This window comes from Pseudorasbora parva, chromosome 19, assembly GCF_024679245.1.
Source record: "Pseudorasbora parva isolate DD20220531a chromosome 19, ASM2467924v1, whole genome shotgun sequence".
In the NCBI taxonomy this organism is placed as follows: domain Eukaryota; kingdom Metazoa; phylum Chordata; class Actinopteri; order Cypriniformes; family Gobionidae; genus Pseudorasbora; species Pseudorasbora parva.
In genome coordinates, this window is record NC_090190.1 from 12469826 (window position 1) to 12496115 (window position 26290).

Sequence of the window (26290 nt, forward strand, 5' to 3'; positions counted from 1 at the left end):
CCCTCTGGCTTCTGACATCAAGTCAACTTTATTTATATAGCACTTTTTACAATTCCGATTGTTTCAAAGCAGCTTCACAGTGTTAAACAGGATAATAATGCAACAGAATTTGATTGGGCTGTACAGCCACTCTGGACAAAATGGGGATGTCATCTAGCTCATTTCAGTTGTCATATAGCGACAATGTGGGCTGGTCAGTAATTTATTTGATAATGTTAATTTAGTTTAGTAATTCAATTTATTTCAATATTTAGTTGAAATTTTAGTGTCCCCAAATGAGCAAGCCAAGCCAAAGGCAACAGTGGCAAGGAACCAAAATACCATCAGTTGGCATAATGGAGAAAAATAAACCTTGCTAAAAAACCAGGTTGAGTCGGGGTGCCAGTTCTCCTCTGGCCAATTAACAAACAGTGTATGATTATTATTCTGGAAACCTCACAGGACAGAAGTCATATTAGATCTAAATAGTCGAAAGATCGGAGGCTTCACACCGAAGATGGGTTTATTGAGGATGACGTGTCAATGAGACAATTTCAGAGGGGAGCCAAAGACTAATTCACATTAATGGTTCCTAATTTGAAAACCAGCAGATTTTAGGGATTTCAGAGCCAATTTTTCCCAACCTTTCTTCAGTGGAAAATGTGTGTACCTGGGCAAACCAAGTCGACGTCAAAGTACTAGTGACGATGAAATCTGACTGTGATGTCTCCTCTCTACGGCTGCGTCTCAGCCAAAAACCTCTGCTTGAACACACCAAAAGGACTAAAGGCGACTGTCAACTAGCATGTGCGTTCTCCGCCTGCGCGTACTTAAATATCTGTCTATATCAGCAGGTATCAAAAGCAAAACTAGGACTGCAAATCTACAAACCATAAACAAAGCAGCACTTGCTTACCATTTTAAATATCAATAATGCTCAGTATCAATATCAATATAAATAACAAACACTTTCTTTATTCCATTTGACGTTATTATGAAAATGATAAGTTATATAAAATTATAACAGTTTTCTGTCTGTTCCGTCTTGCATTCTTTCTTGCTGGCTTTCATCACTTTCACTTTTATTCTCGTGCACTGACAACATGCTGAATTGGCCCAAAAAACCCAGACGGCTTCAGACTAGAGCTAACAGTGTGGAACACACCAAAACAACTAAAGCTGACCGAAGGCTTGGCGTATGCCGGCCTTAATGGTTTCAGATTGGCCACTGGATCTGGCACTAAAGCCGCTAGAAGTCACATACCTGACTCCTTTGGGGTAAACTGTCCTCCCCAGTATTCAGTAAAATCAGCGGTTTACTCTTTTATCCTCTAGATAATTTCTAGAAACTGTTTGTACCCATCTCCTACTACGCTGTGGGTTTAAACTTGACGCCTGTCGTTCCATATCCCAGTCGCTGTGGCCTGATGTAGACGTGTAATGGGGCAGCAGTGATTCATCTTATCGGTCACATTTGTGCTAACATATGCGCAAAGGGATCAGAGTGTTCCTGCTGTCCACTGCCTGACAGCTCACCCTCATGATGAATGAGACGGCAGAGCATGTGTTTACAGGTACATCAGTCTGTGTTTGAAAAGGAAATCTGTCAGTTAAAGCTGGGATGCCCAAACTGACAAGCGCATGCTGTAACACATGTATGCACATTGGACACATTGCCTCATTAGTTTACGGTGTGGACAGTATTCTTGGTTATCTGAGCGAAGCACGCAAGCCTGGCTTGAGCGGAGTGCCATGTGTGTCATTATGCATTGGTGCCAGTGTCACTATGCTAGCGTGATGGACTGAGGGCAGCTGTCTTTGATAAACTGTGATTTCAGCACACCAACACTCAGAAGTCTCCTGCTGAAGGGAAGGACTTTTTTATTGTTAGTGCTGTTGCCTTAAAAAAGGATGTGTGGGTACATGCTGACATTTGTGTGAAAGCAAATACTAATTGACACCAACTGGGCGCAGTACTACTGTTGCCTCGTGCCCGGGCTGTACTGTCAACATCCTGTCACACTCAGGGTATCTTCCAATGTGAACTTCACAGAGTATTCTGCCATTGTGGTATTCAAGGGAATGTATATGTTTAGTCTGAAGGGCACTACAAACGAATACCAATAGGGAAGTTACCCGCTAGTCATTCCATACCACCTCAGTACTATGCAAAGATTTGATCCACCTCAGGTATCTATGCTGGTGTTTGTGGGTATAGTTCCTTTCAAGGAAAGCTGGATTACTAGGTGGCCATATTTGCTACGCCTCCAAGCAAGACCCCCTATCTGCCTGAATATGGAACTACTGAAACTGCTTTCCAAAAAATTAGCAACAAAATCTGACATGAACTGCCCCATAAATGTTGTCCCTTAAAAGCATATATTTCAGTTTGGTCCAGCAAATGTGCATGTGTAGTCCTAAGCGCAACTAAATATACTTTGTAGAATAAATGTAAATATTTAATATACATTTTATGTATACATATTAATATGATCATTTATTTCTATATAGCGTATATACACAAATCAGGCATAACATTAGTGTTGGTCCCACTTTTGCTGCCAAAACAGCAAACCCGTCGAGGCATAAACTCCCCTAGACCCCCAAGGTGTGCTGTGGTATCTAGTACCAAAATGTTAGCAGCAGATCCTTTAAGTCTATTAAGTTGTGATGTGGGGCCTCCATGGATCGTACTTGTTTGTTCAGCACGTCCCACAGATGCTCGATTGGATTGAGATCTGGGGAATTTGGAGGCCAAGTCAACACCTCAAACTCGTTGTGCTCCTCAAATCATTCCTGAACCATTTTGCTTTTTGGTAGGGTGCATTATCCTGCTGAAAGAGTTCACAGACACAGGGAATACCGTTTCTATGAAAGGGTGTATACGGTCTACACCAGGGCTATTCAAATCTTACCCTGGAGGGCCAATGCAGTGCATAGTTTAGCTCCAACCTTAATCAAGCACACCTGAACATGCTAATCAATGTCTCCAGGATCATTAGAAAATCACAGGTGGGTGTGTTTGATAGGGTTGGAGCTAAACTCTGCAGTGCATTGGCCCTCCAGGGTCAATGGGTTGAATAGCCCTGGTCTACACCAATGGTACGTGTAAAAGTAACATCCACTGCCATCCATGTGAATGTTACTTTGACACATACCACCTTCGTTACGCATTGTTGCAGACTGTGTAGACCTTTTCATGGAAACTGTCAGTGGTCATAATGTTATGCCTGATCGGTGTGTGTGTGTATATATATATATATCTCTCGGTTGTGTGTGTGTGTGTGTGTGTGTGTGTGAAAATATGGATAGATAAATATGGTCATTTATATTATACTTATGTCATCATTCACAAAAACCCTAATATATGTGATGATCCTGATCTGTGTGATGAGGTTGCAAAGTGTTTTAAAGGCTGATGATGATTATTAATTTCTTATATGGGCAAATCAATGGAAGAGGCACTTTAATTAATATAGAGGGCTGGACAGAGACAAAGGCAAGAGTGAATTAGCAGATAAGCCCCATTGCAAGAGACGTTTGTTAGTTGTGACGAGGTCAGGGGTGTCGTCGCGGCTCTACGCGGATGGGCTATTAAATTAATTGCTTTGCTAATTAAACCAATATCACAGCACATCTGGCTAGCTCCTGATGCTCATTTTGTGTGATCATAATCAAAGTAAAACATATTTCAAGTTCATTGGGTGAGGTGGCTTCATCAAAACCGGCTTGAAATTTGGCACTAAAATTGCTTAGGATTAATCTTGAAGGGGTTATAGCTCATTTTTCCACTCGACTGTATTCTCTTTGTCAGTGGGGTGACTGATACGGGGATTGATATTCTTCTCCAACAGCCAAGGTGTCCGTTATTGATCCGCTGTAGGATTTACTTCGTTAATTAATGACTCAGTTATTGATTCTCTTTGTAAATATACAACCGCTCTTGCTAGGAGAGGAACTGTATATTTGATTTCAATCAGTAACTCTTAAGTAATGAATGAGTGGCTTCGTTTTTGCATCAATCAGTCCTTGACACTAGCATGTGTCAGCTGAAGTGAGCTATTTCCTGTGCTGCTGTAAGTTTAAATTGATTAAATATGTATTTAGCTAATGGTCTCGTTTCAATCACTGTCCTACAGTTACACTCCCCACCGATGACTCCAGAGCTTCAGGACAATGTGTCTCCGGACAGCGAGGTAGGGTCTATCAACATCTCAGAGCCTTGTAAAGACCAACTTGAAGTCTTTGTAGTTTTTGCCAACAATGAATAATGTTTGCATTTTAACATCACACTGAACCAAGCCTGTGGAGTAAAGATGTCTCATTCTCTGTTACGTTTTCAGTTATCAGACATGTACTCCAAGGTGGTGAAGAATACTGTAAAGGAAACAGAGAATGACTACAGCAGCATCGGAGACATCAAGGGAATGGTGCCGGAGTCGACTTCCAGTGATCTTTATGCCACAGTTGGGGAGGATTACACAGTGGCTCTTGGCTCCCAGTCTCCGGAAGGGCTTACAGAGAATGCAGAGCCTGGGTACGAGACCATCAAGGTCTCCAAAGCAGCTGAAGAGGCTCATCAGGGCAATGGGATCATGGAACCTGATTATGAGAGCGTGGGGGAACTGGGTCTGAACGGGGACATCTCCCGCCTCTGACCACCCATCTAAGGGACTCTGGACAGTGAGAACCCACTTCTCTGAGGTTTTGAAGTTGAATTTGGGGTGGTATCATAAGAATAATGCACTTAACCTTTCCTGATTGAATGTTTCTCAGTATAGCATTTATGCACCCCATTGCTTTTGAACATTATTAATGAAAGGGTTCATTCAGACCTGTGACCCAGCATAGGAAATGAGTCTCTCAAAAGAGGGTTTATTATGCTTTTCATGTGAATATATGGGCACCAAAAATCCGAGGAGCCCCTTTAATATCAACATAATTAACGACATACATGTCTCTTTTTGCCATGGCCAGTTTTGTCCCCAACACAGTAGAAATGCATCTAATACAGAGGTGGCATCTCCAGTTGCTAAACGGGAGTTTTCAGTGCATTTGTGTGTTGTTATAATAATATCCCTGAAATTAAGGATGGCAATGTTGTCTCCAGCAAACAAGCCTGCTCAGATATAAGTATATGTGCTCCAATCTATCGCTTTTCCATGGTCGTTCCTGTTCTAGTGAAATCACAAAACAAACTGCTAACAATTAGTTCCCACTACTGCTATCCACTGATGTAAAGCTGTAATTACGGTTAGAGTTCCATTAGTGTGGAATAGAACCAACGAACCCCTCATACACAAAGGAATCATTTTTGCTAGACCAAAGATTCAGAATTCATATGTAGGAATATTCAACTAGAATGACTGCTGCATCGAGAACTTGGCAACAACGTGCAACAAATTTATCAGTTTAAATGATTTTAAGACACTTAACAATGGCCTCGACTTTTCAGATTTGACTTTTGATCTGTATATTACCTTGACTATTATTAGAGCAGTAAAATATCATGTTTAATTATTTTCGCATATCCGAAATATATCTTTTTTTTGTAACATAACAGCACATCTGTGTAACCCCCTTCCCACCACTTTTAAAGCAACGTCAAGGCTGTTGCCTTATGAGAAATATTTTATTCATAACGTGTACTAGTAGTTTCCATGCTTTGGCACAGTGCACCTGCTGTAAGCTTCAGTCTGCACGCCCGTTTTCACGTGATGCTAGTTGAGCAACTGACATGGTTGTGTCCTTATATAACCCCGAAAACAGAACCAGTCAGATACAGTCAACGACAGACCTCTCAGCTGAGCTCATTAAGGAAGTACACTCATTTTAATCATTCAGAACTGCTGGAGCATTTCGTTTATGCAAGTGACGTTCACACAGCGCATATCAAAATATAAAAGAAGAACATTTAAATGTAGCCATCATTCTGAGCCTTTTAACATGTTTTATAATGAATGTGTCAAACGACAGGCTCAGGTGAGGAAATGATCTTTAAGGTACGCAAAGTTAAGCACACTCATTTATGAGTGCACTAAAAGGGTATCAATGAAAAGTTGACTTATCTATTGCTGGTGTTCATTTGTTCACTAATTGCCATTTGTGATGTAATTGAGCTATGTTGCATCAATATGTATGTGTGAATTTATTTTTATTGGTGCAGCTGTATTGAGTGTATCAGATACATTCATTATATATATTTCAGATATTGTTTGGTTTTTACATGTAACAGGTACGCAAGGTTTATAAGGCTGAAAAGCACAGGGGAAGAGAAACATCATGGTACTGCCACACTGCAGCTTTGCCTGGCAGCTTAATGTACTTTATTATCAGGTATGCATTTTGCTGCTTTTACATTAATGTAGCAGTGTAATCAAAAAGCATAGCGTGTCCAGACGCCGCATGGGACAACTTCATGCCAAGAGACACTTGTAAATATTCAAATAACTATTTTGATCTGTTAAATTATATCACTGTTTAAGTATGCTTCTGTAATAATTGGCTCTCAAATGACAGCATGAGGACATTTTATAGGTGGTTTGTATTGAGAAACGAATGAAATTTAAGAGTCAGTTGAATACATAATGCTATTAGATGCGGGTTTTTTTTTATTATTAAAGAACGTTTTTAAAACATTTAAAAGGCTAATAGCAGAAATATGTATTGTAATAGCAATATGTATTGCTTTGGATTTCTTATTTTAAAATGTGAGGTTTAAATAAGGACTGTGGATGGATTCCCAATGTTGTCTGTGTTTGCTTGTAATGGTACATTGTGTTGGTACAGGTTCCATATTGAGAAGATCCTTGTTATAGTTGATATCATGGTGAAACTTTTATGTACCAAATCTACCGAATTCTGTGTATTTAGTTTGTACATTTTTCATCATAATCTTTGTATTGTGGTATTTGCTTCTTAAACAATATAGTCATGCTGGACTAATAATGTGTGTGCATGTGTTTATCCACATCAATGAGTACAGTACAGTACATTAGCATATTTTGCATAGAGTGCTATATTTACATGGCAATCCAAGTAAGATTTGGACATTTACTGTATATTGCCTTAGTGCACAAAAACACAGTATAATCTGTTGATATTTAATATGTCGATACATCCTACTAAATTCTCAAAGGTAGAAAAACAACCTGCAATAAGGCATTTTTATTATCATGTCAATGCACTGGTATTAGAAACATATTTCACTGCACAGCCTATTATTGATTGAATCTGTGGCCAAAGCAACATTCATTTTCAATGCAAGTACTCCATAAGGGAGCCGTGGCCAACAAGGGCACTGAATAGATTTTTGTATTTTCACTTCATAAGGATAAATTGTTTCTTAAACGATTAAATCTTTTCAGCCATACCTTAACCCGTTTAATCCCAAATTTTTTCCTGCAATGTGAGTACATGCAATTTACTCCTTAGACCTCCCTAACACACAAATGGTATGCCTTCTTTGATTTTATGTTGGTTAAGTTAGTGAAATATTAGGTTTTATACTCGGTCACAATAGTGACCGGTGGGAAACAGCATAGACAGAATTCATACAAATTCTTCTATTAGACCTATTTACCGGTTTGAAACTTAAAATAACAATAAAATATCCAACATATAAGAATGAGATATGATTAGGATTTACTTCAAAACTATTTCTATTGTTCATGATACACAATAAAAAAAAAAATTGGGGGTATGAAAATTGCAGCCCATTGAAATAAATACAAAAATCTAGGTAACACGTTCATCTTCACTGAATAACGTGTCTGGCCAAAGAGAGGGGAAGAGGTGACCAACAAACCTTGAAAAGATCTACGCACTTACATGTAGTTATTACTCCTAAATATTAGGAAGAGCAACTTTGAACATTGAAGCACCAATTGGTAAATCCGAAATTTGGAAGTTTACAAGGTATATCTTATAAGGTTTATAAGGTATAGATATAGATAGATAGACAGACAGACAGACAGACAGAAGTATAGACTGATAGACAGATAGACAGAAGTATAGATAGATAGACACACAGACAGACAGACAGAAGTATAGATAGATAGACAGACAGGCAGACAGACAGAAGTATAGATAGACAGACAGAGAGAAGTATAGACAGACAGACAGAAGTTTAGATAGATGGATAGATAGATAGACAGAAGTATAGACAGACAGACATATAGATAGACAGACAGAAGTATAGTTAGACAGACAGACAGAAGTATAGTTAGTTAGACAGACAGAAGTATAGATAGATAGACAGACAGAAAGAAGTATAGCTAGACAAAGGTATAGACAGACAGAAGTACAGACAGAAGTACGATGGATGGGTGGGTGGATGGATGGATGGATGGATGGATGGATGGATGGATGGATGGATGGATGGATGGATGGATGGATGGATGGATGGACGGATGGACGGATGGATGGATGGACGGATGGATAGTTTTCAGTTCAATCTGTGAGAGAGTTCATATGAATAACACAGAATGACATAGAGGGGACATATTCTGTGTTATACTACCGGTCACAATTGTGACCGTCTTCTTTCATATGCATCCTGACAGCAGAATAAACCATGTATTCATATAATTTCAATATGTATGTATAGATGACCCTTTCATGATGATGTGTGCAAAAAATGAATGAGCTATTCAAAAATTAACTTTGATTAATTCATTAAATTTTCCAGTCATTTCTGTGCTTTCACATTGTCATTGTGCTAAGATGGCAGTACCAAGAAATAAGTGTGTGTGGTCACACGACCAAACTATGCAGCAATGTTAAACCTGCCCAGAACTCATGTAGACATCTTAAATGGGTATTATAAATGAAAATTTGCTTCATAATAGAAGTTGCTTTTTAATACAACACTAAAATATTCGAGGAAAATTTACGGTCACAATTGTGACCGGTGGGATTAAACGGGTTAAGGAGTTATTCCTATAGACAGTTTGTTATATATGAATAATGCCCACACGCACACAATAATTATATACATTGAGAAATGATCAATGCACCATCAATTCAGAACTTGCATTGACAAGCACATACAAACTACTGTACATGTTTGTGTTGAAGAGGAAACAAAGGAAGAAAATGCCCAATTAAGGCGTCATAATGCACAAAAGAGGGTGTATTACTTCTGAAATGTACCGTAATCGGTACAAACTGCACAATTAAAAAACTGTAATAATGTAAGAATCTTTGAGATGGCATTGCAGTATGTTAGTTATATTATTTTAACCAAAGAAATCAGAGTAACATATTCCTGAAACTATACCTTTATTCAGAACAGAAGGAGAATTACATATAGTTTCTTACTGCATGTTTTAAATGGGAAAAAAACCTTTATTACAGCTAATTTAATAATTTGTGTTGATAAAATGGATAGTTTTAATGCTCTGTAAGTCACTCTGAACAAAAATGCCAAATGCATGGCATAATAGTGAAATGTAAACATTCAAATTAACTATAACATTACAGCATTTTGATCTGCAAATAAAAGGATTGAGGCATAGTGATCTGAAGGAAAGGTGTTTTAGAATGAGTTCAAATGAGAATCGAGACATGTTTCTCTTTATTGCTGATATAGTAGGTCTACCTGTATGGGATATGCAGTTAATTTCAGTGTAAATATCTTGATTCAAGTTTGTGACTGATTACATTACATTGATATTATTTGTCATAATACATTTTAAGGGAGTAGCGTGTTAGTCTGGGTGTTAAAGTGTATCCCCATGTTCAAATCCGCTCACTTCAACGAAAAACAGTATGTGAAAATAGTGTCACTTATCAAATATCATTATTTAATTTATCCATGTAGGGGATAGCAGGAGATGAAAATGTCATAATTTATAATTTACGAAGTGAATGTCGACAGAGGCTTTTATTTATATTCTGCCATCTCGTTTTGTGCTCTATGAAAGAAATTCATACAGAATTGTAACAACATGAGAATGACTAACTGATGGCAAGATCCTCATGTTTGGGTGCGCTATCCCTTTAAGGCGTCAAAAATAGAAATATGTCCACCGCGTTTCCTTCCTCAAGATAACAAATCGTTTAAATATGTGCAATAATGGTCAGAGTCAGACAAGTTTATGTTTTGGTATGTGGCAAGTGTGATTGATTTTGCATAAACAATCATTCGACTGACTACTAATGACAGGTCACAACAGTGAGGACCCTCGGGAATCCCTACCGCCTGTCAATCATTCTCGGCCGGGTCACACACTCTCACATTACACTCATAACCCAGTTTTGACAGCTTATTATCATCACTATTATTGATGTTATGTACATTGACCAACCTACCCAAATGTTGACTACTCAAATACTCTCATCTCTCCATCCTTGCGTCATTGTTTTAATCGCAGCGCCCCGGCGGCTGCTTGTGTTTGGAGGGAAACTGCAGAAGAAAGCGAGCGCAAGCGAGTGGAGGCGTGTGTGCCGTGAGCCAATGAGAACGCACACTGGCTGCGCGAGCGCACATGTTTACAGGCGACATTCCGCCGGTACAGTCAGTGGCTTTTGAAAACCCGGATGGATTATCTGGAATGGATTCTCTCTCATACGACACCGGATTTAGGCTGATCTGAGTGGAAAAAACGGGTTATTACAACAGCACAGTCGGCACTGGCGACGTTGATTAATATTATAATATTAATTAGATTTCTGTTCGGCCGCGCTTCGGTGAGTTATGATATAAATGCCCGTGGTGTGTATTGTGAAAAATACATCGTGTTTGTCGTTCCAAAACTGGTGTTCCGCTCCGTGTTTTACTACGACCCGCCAGCTTTAAGGGAACGGCAAGCAAAACAAACAGGTCGACAGAAGAAAGATATCGGTTGCCGGTCGGTTGTTCGGTCGGTCGGACGGAGAGGTTATTAAGTGTAGCTCATTTGCATATTGTAACGGATCATTGGTTTCGTGTCCCAAACATGCGCGCTCACGCCGGCGAAATACGTGGATGCGGTCCAGATCTGTGATGATGTCGTATTATTCGCATGTTCGGCCCATGATGACGGTCGGTTCGTTTGGGTTTTGTCAACGTGACATTTCTTGTTTTTAAAGCTACATTGTTGTGCACCAATTGAAGTAATTATATTTGCGCATTTCATTGATATATCAGCTATGCATACGCGGCGGCTGGTGAAGCGCTCGGTCATTGGGAGCCGCGTGTACGCGCCGGGTTTAACGGGAGACGCGGCTCCGCTCACGGGAGTGATCCAGGCTGTCAAACAAGACAACAGAGATGCTTCAACCGGCCATCGGCGCAACGTGTACATGGTGCTCATGCAAGACGGGAGCTTGAAAGAATACTCGGAGGAAGAGATTGCACAGATGACTACGAAAGCACCGCTGAAGTCGAGCTTGAAGGTGTGTGTGGTCAGCTGGGCTTGTTGTTGTTATGCTGCTGCTTGTCGCACACAGTGTTGTTTACAGTGCATTGAGAGAGATATTGTTTGTTTGATGGTCCAGTAGTTCTCATGAATGTGTGAGATTGCAAGTCATGCTGAGTACGAAGTCCGTAGAGGACGTAGTATTAAAATTACTAGGGGATGAAATGAAACATTTAGAAGCCAAATACTTTTTTTGTTGTTTTTTTGTTTTTGTTTTTGTTTTTGACATAGATGATAGTTCTGAAGCGCCTCACAATCTATTGCATTAAACTTTCAGCATTTTTTGACCTCGTTGTTAGAATGGGAATAGTTGCAAATGGCTGTGAAGTGTGCATGAATATGCAATTATTTCGGTATGTAGTTTATTTAATTGTTTACTTTCACTATGAATGAAACATGCAATCTTTAGTTATAAAACAGGCTAAACCGATTTAAACTATATTTTCTAGCTTTCAATAATTTTGTGTTTGAAACGATGCTGCTAGTGATCCGGACTGTAGGCTATTTGTGCAATTATGTTTTGAGGGATCTCTATACAGTCAAACCAAAGATCTACTTTCAGCACGAATTTATCTTGCAAGTGGATCTCATTAGACAACTAACTTGTATTTATTTTAGTATGTAGGCTAATATATTAATAATAATAATATATAATTCGTATATGAATATACACTATATATAGGCCTATATATAGTGTATATTCATATACAAATGATATATTATTATTATTAATCTATTAAAATTTAACTCTACTGCGCAAACATTATCGATTTAGAATATTTTCAATAGAATATTTTCAATCGAACATCGGAAAAAGTTCAGTGAGGGAGTCAGTTGTGAACCAGATCTCTGGCTGTGGATGATTCTCTGAATGATTCTCTGAATGATTCTCTGGATGATTCTCTGGATGATTCTCTGGATGATTCAAAACGAGAGAGATCAACGCTTCTGTTTTTGAATCTTTTAGACTGATTAATTTAAAAGAACATGTTAAGAGTCATTTATTCGCGTGCTGGACATCTCGCACTGTGCTCATTGCGTTTAGCAAGTACAACCCAAAAAAGGAAGCTGGAAACACTGACTATTATGTAATAAAACTATCCCACAACCCCGAGATAAAATCTGACAAAACTTCATATGGTAGCGAAACAACAACACAAAGTTTTGCCGACTGACTAGATTTTAAATAATTGTCGTAAAATAGTGTTGTTTTGTTGCATTTGTGGCCGTTTAGTCGCAGGCTGCAGCCCTGTAGGGTCTGTGTAAGCCGCTGTTTTTCTGACTTTTAGTGGGAGGATAACCGTGGCAAACAAACACGCTCTGCAGCATTCACGCGCCATCAGAGGCACGTGCACGCGCGCGCACATCTCTCCGCTGCAACCTGCTCTTTAGTGTTTTCGACATTAATTACATTTACAGTGAGCGGGTTTTTGTATACATGTCATTTTATATTTAGTTACAGTTTCCAATTTGTAATTTTATTCTCTGAACTCGGTGTGATTGCACACTAGGCTGAGTTGCTTGCACGTAATTGCAAAACACAAAGTTTTTTTTTAATAATGACCTAATTGCAGTCAAGTTATACCGCCTGAGGTGCCATATCAAAACAAAGAGGGTCAAAATGACAAGAATGGCACCAGTCCTATTTCATTATCTTACAATCAGAGCTGTGAGACTTTGGGTAATGACATTGGAAAATAATTGAAGTATAAATAACAATTAACGTAATAACTGAAATTTCATGCAATATTTGCAATCAAATTGTATTTGGATGTTGCTGTGCATACAATTGTTTGTATGTGTTTGTTTTTGGCAAGTGTGGCAACTGCTACACCTTAATGCTTGTGTAATGTACATTGCACTCTCATAGAGACATTTCATTTGTAATCAGAAATAATTAAGAGCCACTTTTCAAATGTTTAACAAGCTAGTATTAGATAGAATGGTGACAGCTTCTCTGGTGAAGCATGATGGGGAAAAAGGTTAAGATGTAAGCAATGCAAGCAGGGAGGGATGTGAAACTAGGGTGGGGGCTCATGGTCCCGGAGCAGCTGCTTCTAACGGCAGCAAAACGGAGCTCTACAGAGGGTCATGCTCATTGAATCTGGGGCTTTGGCAAGGCGCCTGGATTCCCAAATGAGTGCCATTTCGGCTTGGGGGAATGCCACTTGTTGACTGCAGGAGGGGCTTCGCGTTAAGTGTGTTACAGTGTGGCATTTCCAGACAAAGGCGGACTGGATTGTTTTCATTCCCCTGTTGTTTCCACTGCTTAATATCAAAATTTAATTAACCCACATGCTGTCTACCAGTCTAAACTCTTAATGCACTAAGGCTTTGTTTCTGGTTTACACTGAGGTTTTGGCCATGATGGATGCATGCAACCCTCTTACAAAAGCAGTAGATGTGTTTGTTATGGGTTTATAAAGATCGCCATAGTTCAGTTAGCAGTAGATAGTCCCGCACGTGAACGTGCATGGTATGTGCATTTATTTTCCTTGTGAATATTCAAATATAAATGAATAAATAAATGATTTGTAGATAATTAATTTCGAGTGCTCATCTGTGTGCATCCTGCTATCAAACCTAATTAATTCTCTTATTAGATCAGCCAAGATCTGTTTAAATTGATTAAAATCCTTGAACTCTCATATCTCATTTGAATAGTTTGACTGGCATATGAATTGTGACCCATATTTGATACGTTTGGAGTCTGCGCTCCACGTGAGGTGAGAAAGCTGTGGCTGTTAAAATGCACAAAGCACGGGTGTGTGTTTTTTGAGAGAGAAAGACAGAACTTAATAGTGTGTGAAATTTAAATTTGAAGTTGTCAACTGTGCATTTTTGATTTGACGCTTGAAAGTCCTGCACAACATGATGCCGGTTTAACAAATCTGTTCATCTCTTGAAAATACTCCAAAGCCTGCCATTCAGTATTATTCCTACCCTATGAGAGGCTGAAAGGAAGAGTTAAAAATTGTCATCATTCATTCAATTTCATTCTGTTTTGGATGCACCAGTATTAAAACTATGCCTGATAAAGATAAGCTGTTAATTATTTTAATGATATGGCTGATAATAGAATTGTGATGTATGTTTATCAATTATGTACTTTGTCTAAAATAAAAATAAAACAAATACATTTTAAATGATGAATTGAAATTAAATTGACACATCACAGTAGGAAAAAAATAATTTATTTTTTGAGATTTGCTAAATACGACATTCAACGTTGTTTTTAAATTATTAGCATTTTTAAAGATTAAGTAAGCAATAGAAAATAGCAAAATGTATAACTAAGGGACATTATATTCACAACCTTGCTACTTTTATATTCAATAATATAAGTGTCCAGTAAACAAATAGTAAAATCTCTAATATTGACTGATAACTTGTTGTGCGTCCATAGTTTTCCCCCAAAAGCTATTATTTGAAGATTTGGAATATTGTGTATAATAGTCCATATAGTTCATGTTGGTGAAGATTTTTATGGTGCATCATTCTGTATCCTTTTTTGAAGCTTGAAAGCTCCAGTCCTAAGCTCCAGTCATTATTTTTGCATAAAATAGAGCAGTCAGCACATTCTTCAAACTTTCTTCCTTTGTGTTCTACAGGAAAAAAAAGAAAGCTAAATGGGTTTGGAACAGCATTAGGGTGAGCAATTGAAGACAGTTGGGAAAAAACACCCAGCAGTGTTTATTAAGATAACCACACTTCACCACTACTGATGAAATCTGCAGTTTTGTATGTTGTTTTAATGTTTTATAATACTGTTTTTAGTTTGAGTTACTTGAATTAGCATTGACTATTGAGGCAGGATAATCAATCCATTTTATTTTGTACTCTGTTGTAGTATGTATGTAAACTCCCAGATGCTCAAAGCTCAGCATGATAGGCGTTTACCCTGTCTTCAGTCAAACTAATCGTGTTACGGTAAGATAATGATCTGTATTGCACGTCGCTCACTCTTAGATCATGCTCTCCGCTGGTGCATGCGGTGCATTGCCTCGGCCCCTGTTTGTCCTTTCTGTAGCGTGTACCGCAGCTTTAGTCACAGTAAATAGAAATGTCTACGGCTGCTGTGCAGCTGAGACGTGCAAGAGGAAAAGCTGCTCGTCTTTGCATTAGTGTGGTCACGGATGGTGGCTTGTTGTGTTGTGCTAAGGGGGAAATGACTGAGTGAAGGGGGGTTTATTTTTCTTTTTTTAAGCAGTGCGAAAATATTCTAAAACAAACTGCAGATCAGTGAATGTGATTTCTTGGTCCAAATTGTTCAGGAGCTTGTATTGACTGATGTATAAATTACAAACAGTTTAGATACAGCCTAATGCGTTGTGATTGCAAGCAAACAAGCCTCACTGTAGGAGTCTAGCATTAACGACCCCCATAGGTGTAAATAGGGCTTTATTGACGGGAGCCGCGTGGAGAGACCGTTAAGACTGAGAAACTCGAATGTGTTTTCCTCTGCAGAGCACTTGTAACGGTGGCCAGCGGGATGGGCTCACGCAGGGCCAGAATGGGGGAGTGCAGAGAGTAGAAGCGCCCTCCCTCAGTCCGGAGAGCGTAGAGGAGCCACGGGTGCTGGAGCATAAACGAACGGGCCGCGCGCTGGAGCCGGAGAAGGATCACACCCGCTCTATTTCTCTGCTGGAACAGAAACGCAAAGTGGTCTCTTCCAGCATCGACGTACCACAAGCCAGGTAAGGCTACGGGATGAGCACACCCTACAGGCACTGATGAGAACTGAAGGAATTATGTATGGCATTGTTTACAAATGGCTCATTTCCACTGAGTGGTACGGTTCAGTATAGTTCAGCACGGTACGCAATTTTTGCCGTTTCCATTGTCAGAAGTTGTGAATGGTACCCTAATTCCGAACCATGCTGTACCACTTTTTTTGCACCCTTCCGTTGGGGAAACTAGCACAGTAGTCCGGTACTAAAGGGTGGAGCTAGACTCACTGCATTCAGTTGATTGGTTGACAGAGAGCATGTCTTTTTCTTGTGACAAACAGCCACGTGGAGAAGCAAGAACAAGATTTGTCGTCCATTGTTGTTTACTGTGTCGCTTAGGACTGGGACGGTTAATATTTTACCGCAATACCGCGGTCATGTGATGCCTACCACGGGTCTGAGATTGTAACCGCCATCACATTCCAGCCTTCATATTTTTTTTCTAGAAAAACTAGCATGTTCACTTTATCGTGATTTGTTTTATTTGTATAAAATATATAATTTACTATAGGCTACTCTGTATTTGATCTGTTTACATAAATACTATTTTCTACATTTTGTTATATTTTACCAACCCAAATGGACTCACGTGAGGGGAAAAAAGTAGCTTGCTTCCACTTAGGAGTTGTGCACTTTTTATTTTAATATCTCCTTTCATATTTTCTACTTAACTATAATTTCGAACTATAATAGTGACCCAGTGTTTTGTATGTGAACGCTTTTTTACGTGATTTTTACCACAGGGGTGAAGCACAAGCTTTGTTTACAAGGGAAATCATTTTGCAGATGTTACATCGCAGCCATGAAAACAGGCTATGTATGGATTCATGTCGAATGAAAGAGGGAGGCTGAGCCCAATTTAAGATTTGCAAGCGTTTTAATTCTGTTTTGCAGTCTGGTCATCCAAAATTCCAATTTCCATGAATTTTAAAATTCCAATTTCCATGAATTTTGCCTCACCGGCACGTCATGCTCAAAAAACCCGTCTCAGGCGCAATAATTCCGATCTTTCATGTATTCATACTCTAGTGTAATCGACGCACCATCCTAAATAAACCCGTCTCTTGCGTGATACCCTGAAATTTTGAATATTCCGATCTAATATGATTTCTGACCTGTAAGGTTGCCAGAATAATAATCATACACGGTGTGTTAATAGGCCAGAGGAGAACTGGCACCCCGACTGAGTCTGGTTTCTCCCAAGGTTTATTTTCTCCATCAGGTGGAGTTTTGGTTCCTTGTCACTGTCGCCTTTGGCTTGCTCAGTTAGGGACACTAACATTATGATTAAAGTTATTCAACTAATTATTTAATTCTATAAACTATAATACTGATATGCCAACATTGTCGCTATATGCTAGGCAACGTGGGGGAGAGGACGCTGGCGTCGTCTGTTCGCCGCTTCTCCACCCACAAATCATGTTACTGTACTATTAGATTTAGATTTTATTTTATTTCCTTATGTTTGTGACTAGTCTAACAGTCAGAGCTACAATTGGGACTGTTGCTGATTGCTGGCAGCCACTGAGAGGCCGTTTTCCACCGCTTCTAATGTTTACGTTTGAATTGCTGCGGTTGGTTGGTTCTGGTTTGGAGGACATTTGATGTTTCTCGCCGCGACTGCTCACTGGTGGTCTCCCTTGGGCTTAAGCTGCATGGTGGCTGAAGTTTGCACCGGGCTAGCGTCATCTGGGTCATCGTCATCAGCGTCCGGCGTCCGGCATGATGTTGGGATGTTCCGCTTCTCGGCTGCGCCGCTGTTCCGTCCTGCATTGCGGCCGTGGAGCAGCTTGGACTTCTGCGCCGACCCCGGTGTGTACACAGAAGTGCCCGGAAAAATGTTCTGCCTCCTGCATGGTGCTGCGGCGATCCCCATCGTTTGAATCGTCACGAAGACCCATCATCTGGTCTTCAGCTGTCCTGCCTCGGCAATATCATCAGGACACACATGCCGCTGGGAGAAATTTAAAACATGGAGTGGACCACAGTGTGCTGCGGAGCTAACAGAGACTTCCACCATCAGCTCTGTTTCTGTTCACCATCAGCTCTGTTTCTGTTCACCATCAGCTCTGTTTCTGTTCACCATCAGCTCTGTTTCTGTTCTGTTTTCTGTGTTGGTTGATTGTTTGTAGTATTCTATATTTTTACTTTTTATTCATTTTTTGTGTTATCCCCCCCCCCCCCCCCCCTTTGTTGCACTTTGAGATTCTTCGGAATGAAAAGTGCATTATAAATAAAATCTATTATTATTATTTATTATTATATGATAAATTAAAATAAGCTGATAACATCACTGTTTTCTCCAGTACGACTGTACAGCCAAATCTAATTGTTACAATATTATCCTGTTTGACACTGTGAAGCTGCTTTGACACAATCGTGATTGTAAAAGCGCTATATAAATAAAGTTGATTGATTGATTGATTGATTTAACAATAAGCCTAACGTAAGTCCATTTTATCCCACTGGACATCTCATTTCTTTTCCCAAATCTTCACTCGTGTCGCACTCATTTTCGCAGGCAATTCTAAACGTTTCTTCCTTTTGTTTGCTCAAGTCGATTACACCCGCTCACATCTTTAACTGTGGTAAAGTAGAAAAACACCGTAGGACGAAATTTTATTTAACACAGTTTGTGCTTGTTATTAGACTTGAGGCCAGTTAAGTTTATTTGAATAGGGCAGTTCACACGCAGCGATTTTACTTTTCTTATCTCTAGCAGTGTATAATCAAACATAGCCTAAATGTCTTGACCCTGTGGAAGATAAAATTCACTCTTCAGACCTTTTACAACAAGTGTTGATTTGCAACATTAGGAGAAAACATGAAGACGAAGATATTCGAGACTGTATCTATCCAGCTCGTGTACCACATTCATCTCAAAGCGCAGACCGGCATGACGCATCTTTGCAGGGAAATAGGCTATAAAACAAATATTTAATTTTCTTATTAAGATTACCATTATTTACTTATAATCATTTAAATGTTTTACAGGCTGTATGTGTTGTTACACTGACGGAAAATAAACACGCATGCTTATGAAATGGATGTTTGAGCGTTTATTATTTTAAAATGTAGGCTATATATATATCTGTAATAGACTACAGTATTTAAAATAGCATATATCTATTAGTTATACTCTCAATTTAATTTGCAGAAAAAACTATAGAAAAAGATTAGTGTCGCACTCACAACAAGACGCGCAACAGGGGGTATGGCGCCGAGCCTGTTGCTCATCTTGTTGTGAGTGCGACACACACAAATCTTTTTTTTTTTTTTAATATCACTGGTTTAAAAGCGGTTGACCGCTGAACCGCAGAAATTTCTTGCTTTTCGACCACGGTAAGAAAACTCCATACCGTGGATTCCATACCGAAAACTCCATACCGTCCCAGCCCTAGTGCCGCTTGCTTCTTTTTGCGGAAATGACATCGATCACTACACCACGCCTATCATAGGGGTACTGTTGGTGGTGGAAACGAAGCCGGATCAGGGTTTACGGCAGGGCTGTAACCACTATAGACATTAAGGGGTACCCCCCCATTCATTACAAATGGCCAAATTGCCAATATTTGAAATTATTGCACTGCTCTCCTACGCTCCATTATGCAGCGCTCTGTATGTTAAGATGACAAAAAGGTTACAAAAGTTAACATTTATGTCTGGCCTGCCTCAGGTCTGAAAACGCTTGTCAATGTCAAAATGATTGAGATGGCCAATCAAATCAAAGTAGGCTGGGTTAACATTCTCTTTTGTCTCATTCACAGTCTTCACACAGACAAGCGCGTCAACCTATTGCTTAAAGCTGCAGTCCGTAACTTTTTGCAACTCTAGTGGTTAATAAACAGAACTGCATGCATCTTGCGGAAGAAAATTGCAGCCGGAGCTACTTCTCTCTGTTTATGTCTATGGCGGATCACGCAGGGACTGTGCTCCTCCGCAGCGGTACCTACCAGTCTGGCCTGAAATAGTCCCAATATAAATACTTATTGTAAGTGTACCATAATGATTCAGGGTAAGACAAAAACACGGTTTGGAAAATGGATTCATGTTGTACATTCTCATTACATAATTTTTTAAAATTTTGAACACAAAAATGCCGTTGCGGGGTCTATTAAAAAATCACCAAAATGCTTTGAGCAAACACGCAATATTTTGATTTAATCATGTTCTGAGCAGCCAACCATTGATTCTTTCGTTCCTGGTTTTTCGTCGGTATTCTGTGAAACATGATGGTAGAATTAGGGGTGTGCGATATTGACAATAAATGTAGTAATGCATAGTAATGCATAAATAAAGTTTTGATGTTTTAAACACATAATGTTGAATATTGATATTTGAAATTATTTAAATCAAGAATTTTTTTTTATGTGAAACTAAAACCGCCTCTAGGTAGCAGCAAGTCCCTGTTAATGAGTGAGTCATTGATATTCAACTGATTCATTCAAATGACTGATTCATTCACAAACAAATCATTTGACTATATTAATCTGTCTTATTCATTGAATCATTGATTCAAATGATTTGTTTAAAAAGCTGATTCATTCAGTAAGGAAAAAACAGCATGTTGCTCAGAGACGCGATTACAGTGCTGTGACTTTGTTTATTCTCGTTGGCGAAATACAGTAAAAATGGGCAATATTGTGTCTAAAATGTAAGTCACTTATTAAATTCTTGTTTATTTAACTTGTATAAAATCAATATCACATTTGTTATTATGCTGATATCTGGATTATTCCTGTGATATTTATTAAAAATACATGCAGTGAAAGCGTACACCGCACTAATCTTCAAGACTACATCACTTAGTGTACGCGCACACACACTCTGGGTGTGTGTGGGAGGGATATACTCGATAATGTCAGATCGCACATCGTTAAAACGACTATTACGGTATTATCGCAGATGATATATATCGCACACCCCTAGGTAGAATAAACCTTTCGACTTACTATCAACAACCCTTAACACACAGAACCATGGGTAATCTCACAGGTAAATCCACTTTGTAATTTGCCGGCTGCAACTCTGTATTTTCTGCAGCTAACTTTACACAAACTTAGTGCCGGTCGCATTGGAAGTTGCTTATCTGAGGACTATTTTCAGGCGCTGCGGAACATCATTGCGCTGCTGCACCCATGGTACAGCAGCAAATTCTGTGATTATTATGCAGGAATGAGTTCCAAGGGATGACACAATTCTCAATATAATATTGAACCGTTCGGTACGGCATTCACGGTTCAATACGGGCTTGTGAATTGCTTTTTTTTCGGTTTTACATTTAATTCATTATTTCTATTTCTCTTTCAATTTAAATATTTCTCTCAGTTTATTTCATCTCTTTTTCAGTGTCCCAGTGAGTCTACGCGCTGATATGAGCAAATATTCAATCATATGCACTAAAGTTAGTGTTTTGCCGCATTTTAATAGCCTAAAAATCTAGACGCACCCTAGCGGCAGCAAATCTAATCTGCCGCGAGTGACGTCTAGCAACTCTCAATACACTTCTCAGCTGTAAACACCAAACTCTGGTCGGGTCAATCACATTGTGTATAGAGTCGGTGGGCGGGGCCATAATGACGACGGCCGAGTTGCGTTTGCGTGCTTCTAGTAAACACAGAAACTGGCGAACGGCGGCGGTCTTTCGAATCAGCTTTGACCGCGACTCTGGAAGACTTGGAGTTAAGCTTTTCTCTGAGAAAAGAACAAAGAACGGCACTGAAGTCATTCTTAAGAAGGGAAGATGTGTTCTGAATTTTGCCGACCGCATACGGCGAAAGTTTAATCTTCCAACTAGCTCTGCTTCACCTTCGTTGCTCTGGTTGGTTGTAGCGCTATCCTATCGCATAGAGAGGGAGTTTGAAAGACAACCGTTTATCCCGCCCCTCGGATTGAGCCCTGTCTATGGTGAGTTTCCAGACCAAACATCTTGATGTGGGTTTGGCATGTCAGGCTATTTTAAAGCTTTGCCGGTTAAACATTTCATTCGCGTTTAAAATTGCGCTGAGCGGACGCCTGTCAAACGCACGTGATTACTGGAAGTAGTCTTACTGCGCTAATACTGTCAAATACACACATGGTTAAAATATATAAACAGTCGGTTATGTCTAAAGTGAAAGTAAAATCGCCTGCGTCTGTATATGAGATGTGAGCATGTCTTGTATTGACAGCAGCGCAGCCTAATAATTGTGAACTCTTGTCCTTAAAGGGACAGTTCACCTCCCATTATGTTAATAAAACAACTAAACACAAAGAGAAAAATCACTCACTGCTGTTGAATAAAGTATACAGTAGCTTTCAATCAATGTATATTGCATATTGAAGACTATGTAGTTTTCATTTTAGCCTACATTTATTCATTCAATTTCATACTTAAATGCTGCTGTAGGCTACATCTCTGAGCTGCCACTGTAAACCTTTATATATATTTATTTTATATTATACGATACACCCGGAATGGGTACAAGGTTTTTTTTAAGTAAAGTTAAGTTTAACCCTTGTGCATCAATTTAAAAAAGTTACACATAGGTTCATAGAGGACAAAAATGTCCATGTCAAAAAACTGTCATAAAAAAATAAATCTTGGGAGCACAAACTTCAGTTTGTCTCGTTTTAAAGATATATATTTTAAACATGTTGAGCTCTAAAACTAGAAAATCAAAGCCATAAATCTAAAAAGCTGCGTTGCAAATTTGAGGTTGATACACTCCTGAACAAAATCTTAAAGGGGGGGTGAAACACTCAGTTTCAGTCAATCTCATGTCAATCTTGAGTACCTATAGAGTAGTATTGCATCCTTCATATCTCCGAAAAGTCTTTAGTTTTATCATATTTATAAAAGAAATATGGGCTGTACCGAGTCTTTCCGGAAAAAACCGAGCGCCTGGAGGCGTATCGTGTGGGCGGAGCTAAAGAATGACGATCGCGCAAAGCAGTGATGTCCTCAAGCGTGGAGAAACCCATCGCTATCTCAGCTAATACAGATAATGATCCACAATCAAATCTGAGGCTGAAATAAATTGAACAGGAGAAACGGCAACAGCAGGATGTCCGTCTCTGTGGTATGTACTGTATTAAGGGGCCTTTGTGTGTCTTTACGCGCAGTTTATGAGGACATGATTCGGTTTATGGACTATTGACTAGACCTTAGAGGTAGCAAGCAAAACAGTTTTGCACGTCAGAGTCAGAATAGTGTAACGTTATACAGAACAACAATGGAGTAACCGTTAGCGCATTTGAATGACGAAGCACGCGATCGTATCGTTTACTGATGTTTACTCATGCGACGGTAGCCAATAGCAGAGACATTTGAAGTTGATTTACTCACCGGCTGCTTCCAAAGCAGGACCGCTCTGTCAAAAACACACTTCTTTGGTATGATTTGGTGAAGTCCTGTGACAGCAGTGACCGTGGAAATCCACTTTGCGACGCGACTGAAGCGATGCCTTGAAGCTTCCCGTCATTTCTGCGTTCGAATCGGTTCAAATGCAGCGCTGCCTTCCCGGAATGCTGTGCTGAAGCGTTGAAGTCGCTCGACGTCACCCATAGGAATAAAGTGGAGCGCGGCGCGTCATAAGTGTTCACGGACGACTGGATCTGCACCTGAGAGACTGTTTACAGCGTGCATTTCCTCTCTCTCCCTCTAGTTACGCGCGCGCGCACCCTTCCGGGAGAAGAGCTCGTATGGCCCATACAAGGACCTTCCGATCTATTTAACGTCAAGTAGAACCATACTCGAAAAAAACTCGCCGAAACTTGTGAGAAACCGGAAGGAGTATTTTTAACACAGAAATACTCCATCAAACGTCCAACATTAGTTTTTGAAACTTTGTCTATGTTTAGGATGGGAATCCAAGTCTTTAAAGGTGTAAAAAGCTCAGTATGCATGAAACAGCATTTCACCCCCCCTTTAAGACCAGAGGATGCATTGCAAGTTTTACACATTTCGCACTTGTGGATCATAACCGGGTTGTAAGTGCTGCTTCAAAATGCCAAACAAAGAAACAGGAGCAAGAGACAAAAAATAGACAGTAGGCAATTTATTGAAAACGGCATTTAAACTCAAACAGGCCGTTCGAGCTCAAACAGCCGCCCCCCCCCCCCCCCCCCCCCCACCCCTAAAAGATTGCGAACTGTAATCAAACACTTATACAATCATTCCTAAAGGGCAACAATTCACCTTTGATAAGAAGAGCAGTTGTCATGTACAAGTACTTCACAAACAGTCTTTTTAACCACACATTTATTTCTATGCTAAGTCGAATACAAATATTCATATTATCACAGAAGTACTATAGGATAAAATATTATAGTTTGGATATAAACACTGATGACTTAGTGATCAAAAAAGAGTAAATTATAGTAACATGGCGAAACAAATTGTATTGATTCCATCGTTATATCATTAGGTTGTGCTTTAAACAAATCTATTTGTCATTGAATAATTCATTCAAGAGATTCATTCAAAAACACTGATTCATCCAGTAATGAAACTAGTGACGTATTTAGAAGTCATTGAATCATTCATTCAAAAACTTTAAACAATTTAAATAAACTGCAGCAATTAACATTTTGTCAAAACCTCTAGTAAATTACATGTTATTTTGTTTAGTTGTCTGTTCAGAATTGTATGAGAATCACAATCTCTGTTTGAAAGGGGCAAAAAAAATAGCGATTCTCAATTTATCCAGAATCTGTATACAGTCTAGACCGTGTTAGTGGGTTCTATTTGCTTTTGACGCGATGCAGCGCCGCTCACATCCAGTGTAAGCAAATGGCAAATCCAATGTTTTAATTGTACAAAGATCAAAGGCATCAAATGGAAAATTTGATTTCTCATGTCATGATCCCTTTAATTTGATGATTTACTGTTGTATATTCCATAAATGGATATGCTTGTTATTTACTTAGCTCTGTGAAGTGTCGGTGTCAATCAGACCACTAATATATTGATACAAGCTTGTTTGTAGTTTGTGAATCTTGTGGTCTGAATGCTTTAGAACATTTGTATTTTGTTTGACACCTCTAGCATACAGCAAGCAGTAGAAATACATACACAGTTAACAGCTGTTTTCCTTTTGTTTGTCACATGTCATTTGTAACAGATCACACACTGTTTTTAGAGATGTTTTATTTTTTTAAATACCTAAAATCAATTGTCTTACAGCTTTGTGTGAATCACAACATGAAGCATCTGCCGTCTGATAGCTCTATTGCTACACTCAGACCTGATATCGACTTATTTGTTGACGAATTATTGATCATCCATTCAGGAAAAAAACATTGAGACATTGAGGAAGTTATTTTATGGCAGACAAAGATGTTTATTATTTCTATCTGCGTTAATTGGCCATGCATGTTTGATTTGCTATACTGATATCTCCGGGTGTTATATTGATTACTTAAGTGGTGTTTCATTTATGAAGCTCATTATTTTTAATGCTTATTGAAAGCGATTAATCCTCCATGGACAACATATGATGTAGTTTTCCTTGCTACATCGCCATCCTAAAATAATTGTTGTAATAAATTAGCAGTTGCAATTCTATCAGTATTGATAATAATAATTTGCATAAATAATACAATTAAATTTTCTGTAATCTGATTCTGAGCTGAAATATTGGAAATATTTCTATTTCCAATAAATGCAGTTTTTTCTTTCTATGCATCAAAAAATCCTGAAAATAATGCATCGCTGTTTCCACCAAAATATGAAATGGCTATTTTCGACATAGGCTATATGCTATAATAACAAATGTTTCTTGAGCACAAGGCCAGTTTATTAGAATGATTTCTAAAGGATCATGTGACACTGTTGTCTGGCTATCACCAGACTCTTTTAAAATTGAACTTTGTTCTGGGGAGTCTGCTCTGTATTTTCTACTGAACAAGAGGAGTGATCAAAGAACATAATTCAAATGACTCTGTACGTAAATGACTAGTGCTTCAACCAATCAGACCACAAGAGGCGTGATCAACGGGCATCGATCCATCCCATTTTTTTCCATCATCTCGTTAAACCCGCCAATAGTGCGCCAGGTGAATGAGCCCGTCTGTTATTTGTTTCTGCAAATGTGTAAAAAGCGCAGGATAAATGAATGTACAGGTTTCCTGACTGAGCTGCACGGTGAAATCAAATCGCAGGCAGATCAGGCTGGGTTTACCTAGAGACACTGAAGA

The 26290-nt window shown here is 39.1% G+C and overlaps 2 protein-coding genes across 3 annotated transcripts in view; both read left to right on the forward strand.

Annotated features, from left to right (window-relative positions):
- Positions 1–6920, forward strand: part of pag1 (phosphoprotein membrane anchor with glycosphingolipid microdomains 1) — a 65476-nt gene extending 58556 nt beyond the window's left edge. The window contains exons 7-8 of the mRNA XM_067424951.1: positions 4119–4175; positions 4323–6920. Coding sequence (XP_067281052.1) covers positions 4119–4175; positions 4323–4637 — 372 coding nt within the window. The 3' untranslated portion in view covers positions 4638–6920. The remainder of the gene's footprint in view (positions 1–4118; positions 4176–4322) is intronic.
- Positions 6921–10608: 3688 nt separating this feature from the next.
- znf704 (zinc finger protein 704) overlaps positions 10609–26290 on the forward strand; it is a 70147-nt gene continuing 54465 nt past the window's right edge. Inside the window, exons 1-2 of one of the 2 annotated variants that reach the window (XM_067426574.1) lie at positions 10609–11358; positions 15849–16078. In XM_067426574.1, coding sequence (XP_067282675.1) covers positions 11113–11358; positions 15849–16078 — 476 coding nt within the window. In that variant the 5' untranslated portion in view covers positions 10609–11112. The remainder of the gene's footprint in view (positions 11359–15848; positions 16079–26290) is intronic. The other variant, XM_067426573.1, reaches the window with a different exon arrangement.